Here is a 3,737-nt window from a genome sequence, read left to right as displayed (position 1 = left end):
TTACAGACTTCCGGGGACTTCGCAGGAATGTTTCACGAACTTTCTCGACCTTCTCTTCCGATGTTGATGGCCGTCCAGATCCTTTAGCCCTGCATAAGCAGCCTTCCTCTTTAAATTTTTGGTGCCAGGTCCAAATTTGTTTACTAGTTGGTGCATTTTTGGCAAATTTTGCAAATAAGGCACGCTGCACGGTCTTGGGTGACTGTGTTTGAGCATATTCCAACACGCAAAATGACTTTTCTTTTGAAGTGAACGGCATTTCTCAACCTGAAAAGAAATAAATGTCAAACATTAAACATAAAATCTTGAACTGTTTCTATGCAAGCTGTGAAAATTTGAGGTCGTTTCAACGAAAATTGCCAAAATTATTGGCCTGCGAAATGTATATGTATATGTATATGTATATGTATATATATATATGTATATATACATATATATACATATATATACATATATATATATATATATATATATATATATATAAGATAATGCTTGGGTAATAACAATGAATATATATGAATATACGTAAATACTGGACCACGTGGTAACATGCTAACCTCCCCATGTCACTTCTATGTACCCTCTCCTAGTATATATATATCCACTCACCCATTTGTACAACCACGCTGAAGAGGATCGCATTCGACCTAGTTATAGGCCAAAAGGTCTCCTACCGACATGTTCTTCCTTTGTAATTCTTTCTCATCTGTGCTAATGACACAATGGAAATTACAACAAACTATGGAAATATCTTTACACATGAAGCAAAGGTTACGAGAAGAGTGAAAAGCAAGGAGGGCTGCCCGCTGTTCCAAAAAGATCTCGACATAATATCTACACGAAGCCAAAAATGGAAAATTAATTTCCATAGGATTAGAAAATAAGTATTGGAAATGGGCACCTTAAAAAGACCACCTTTGAACTATTCCTACTATTCCTTGGAAAGCGAATTTATTACAAAGGGAAATGAGTAGTAGACTTTGGGAATGTTTGTCACCGGACAAACATATCAGTAAGATTGTGTTAGAGACGTATGGACTACTGCTGAATAATGAGTCTTTTCACCATATGAATGAAGGTATGGCGAAAAGGCTTATAGAAACCCTGGTCCGTCTAAGATTCCCAGCCTAGCAGATAAACCATACGAGATGATGCGCATTAGATTTACCGACATTTGAAAGATCAATGTGGATGTGCTGTGTCTTGCGACACTGCTTCTGACCCAGGGCAGTGGACAAGGTGCAGGGATGACCCGTCATCCAGGAGGTGCTAAGATAAGTGGGAGGGTGGAGGGGTGTGGAGTGATGGAATGGAATGGGTGGGAATGATTTTATGCCTTTTCCTTTTTGGCTACCTCCCTTGTAAGGGGGAAAAAGCCTTGGTATATGTATGTATGTATGTATGTATGTATGTATGTATGAAAGATCGAATAGAAAGAGATGACTTCATTACAGTATTGAAGTCGATCAAGGGGATAGCCTACATTGACAGAAAAGTCATGAGAACAAACTGAGAAAAATATGAAGATTATGAATGAATATATATTTCCTTTCAGTTGGAATAACTTAGAAGACATATCCTAGATCAACATGGAACAATATATGAGTTCAAATCCAAGTATGATATTTATAAAAAAAATATATCCCATGTTGGAACCATACATGGAATATCTTAGCCCAAGCCGGAACAATGCATGACCTCAAATCAAAGGATTATAAAGGATTACAAAGGAGGAGCATGCTGACAGGAGACCGTTTGGTCCATAACTAGGTCGGATGCGAAAAAATTATAAGGATAAATAAATAAGTAGACAAATTAAAAAGAATAATAATATAGATAACAATAAATAAACAGATAAAGAAATCGGTAAAGCTAAATAATAAACAAACAGGTAAATAGTAAATAATAATAAGTGGACAGATAAATAACAATAAATAATAATATAATAAATAATAGTAAACAAACAGGCAAACAATAATAAACAAAAGAATAAATGATATAAAACAAATGGCAGACATTACAGCATCATGCTTAGGCATTTATCTAAACGAATCTTAGAGCTTCGAACTGAACTCCATTGCACTGCTTCTGTAGGAAGTTTATTCCATTCATTAACTACACGCTTGGCGAAGTTGTTTCTACTCACTTCCAAATTAGATCTATTTCCTGACAGTTTGAGATCATCATCTCTTATCTAATTCTCATTCATTGTGAAAATTTTGTCACTTTTAATGTTGTCAATTCTCTTAAAAATCTTAAAAACCTATATAAAGTCACCTCTGAGTCTACGCTTTTTTAGGGAAAATAGATTCATATGTTTTAATCGATTTTCGTATGATTTGTTTCTGATATTTGGAATAAATTTTGTGGCTCACCGTTGTACTTTTTACAATTTGTCAATATTTTGAATGAGATTCGGTGACTATACGGAAACAGCATATTCCAAATGTAGACGAACTAACGATTTGTATAGCTTGTTAATGAGAAATGGAATTTTGAAGTCAAAAGATCGCGCAATCAGTCCTTGAATTTTATCCCGTTTATAAAGAGGGGGAGAGGAATAATTATTCAAAACCGTTAAATGTCTTACGAACAGTCAAGCAGTAAAGCCAATGAGTTGGCTGGATTCCAGTTTGAAAATGAGTAATATTTTCTATTCGATTAGGAAAATATCCAATCAGAAAATAATAGCTTGAAAATAAATATTTGCATTTGTTTTCTGTGAGGTATGTAATGCCAACACATTAAAATTTTATGTACAACAGCAAAAATTACAGTCGAGGTAAGAAATATGTCGACTCATTCTGATTTACTCTCTTGATATTTGGTAACAGTGACGTAAAAAAAAAAAAAATCTCATACTAATGAAGCATATAAGAACAAATTCTTTTTCTTCTGAATTACATGTAAACACGAGGAACATTAAAAAAAAAAAAAAGTAAATTTTGCGAACTCTTGGTAACTCTACGAAACAAGAAATCTGCAACCGAAGTACATTTTATCTTCTCCAAAACTGGTCAGCGGTGGTGACCAGCCTGCCCTCTCCCGTTCCCCCTCCCCTCCTCCCCCTATCCTCTCCTTTTGGCCACCTTCCCGCGTCCCTCCCTCTGGACATGTATATAAACCCACGATGCTCCAACCTTCTCACATCTTTCACCATTCCTCTCGAAAACACAATGAACGCCCTCGTCTTTGGTAAGGGAAAAGCTATTATTTCTGTATAACATACAGTTGGGTATTTCTTAAGAGTCTAAGAGGGGGGTTTATACGATCCAACGGTTCATCGAACGCGGTTCGACAGACACGTGTTTACAGTGATGTGTGAATGTGTGAACGGGGTATTTGGTTGTCGAACACGTTGGTTAAACGTGTTCGAGCTGTTGAATCAATGAATATTTGATCATGTCGGTTTTTTATCTATAAGCTCTGAAATAAACTTTTCTTATATCTCTCAGCACTGTTGCGTATAACTTTGAATTCATTGTAGCAAACGCCAGACTTTATTCATTTTCGTATTTGGCTTTGGCTTGATCATGCCTCGGTCAGTCGAGATGCCGTTTAGTCTGTGCTAGACCCCTTGAGCTCAGACCCATTGAATACCTTTTTGGGTCCACACTGAAAATCACTGTTCTTAAGTGCATCAAACCGTTCTAGGATGTAGCATCGGAGACTGAGATAGCCATCAGTGTCTCTGTTTGAAATTAGTTGAGTTTTAACATTATAACTAGAGTTAACTA

General features: G+C 36.1%; 1 protein-coding gene across 1 annotated transcript in view; it reads left to right on the top strand.

Annotated features, from left to right (window-relative positions):
- Positions 1 to 3,164: 3,164 nt before the first annotated feature.
- The window catches only part of LOC143021512 (uncharacterized), a 1,322-nt gene continuing 749 nt past the window's right edge, over positions 3,165 to 3,737 (top strand). The window contains exon 1 of the mRNA XM_076179087.1: positions 3,165 to 3,195. Within this exon, the coding sequence (XP_076035202.1) occupies positions 3,177 to 3,195 (19 nt within the window). The 5' untranslated portion in view covers positions 3,165 to 3,176. The remainder of the gene's footprint in view (positions 3,196 to 3,737) is intronic.

The sequence above is a fragment of the Oratosquilla oratoria genome, chromosome 42 (assembly GCF_046742065.1).
Source record: "Oratosquilla oratoria isolate Oo_2021 chromosome 42, ASM4674206v1, whole genome shotgun sequence".
NCBI classification, from domain to species: Eukaryota; Metazoa; Arthropoda; class Malacostraca; order Stomatopoda; family Squillidae; genus Oratosquilla; species Oratosquilla oratoria.
This window is presented reverse-complemented; position numbering and strand designations above follow the sequence as displayed.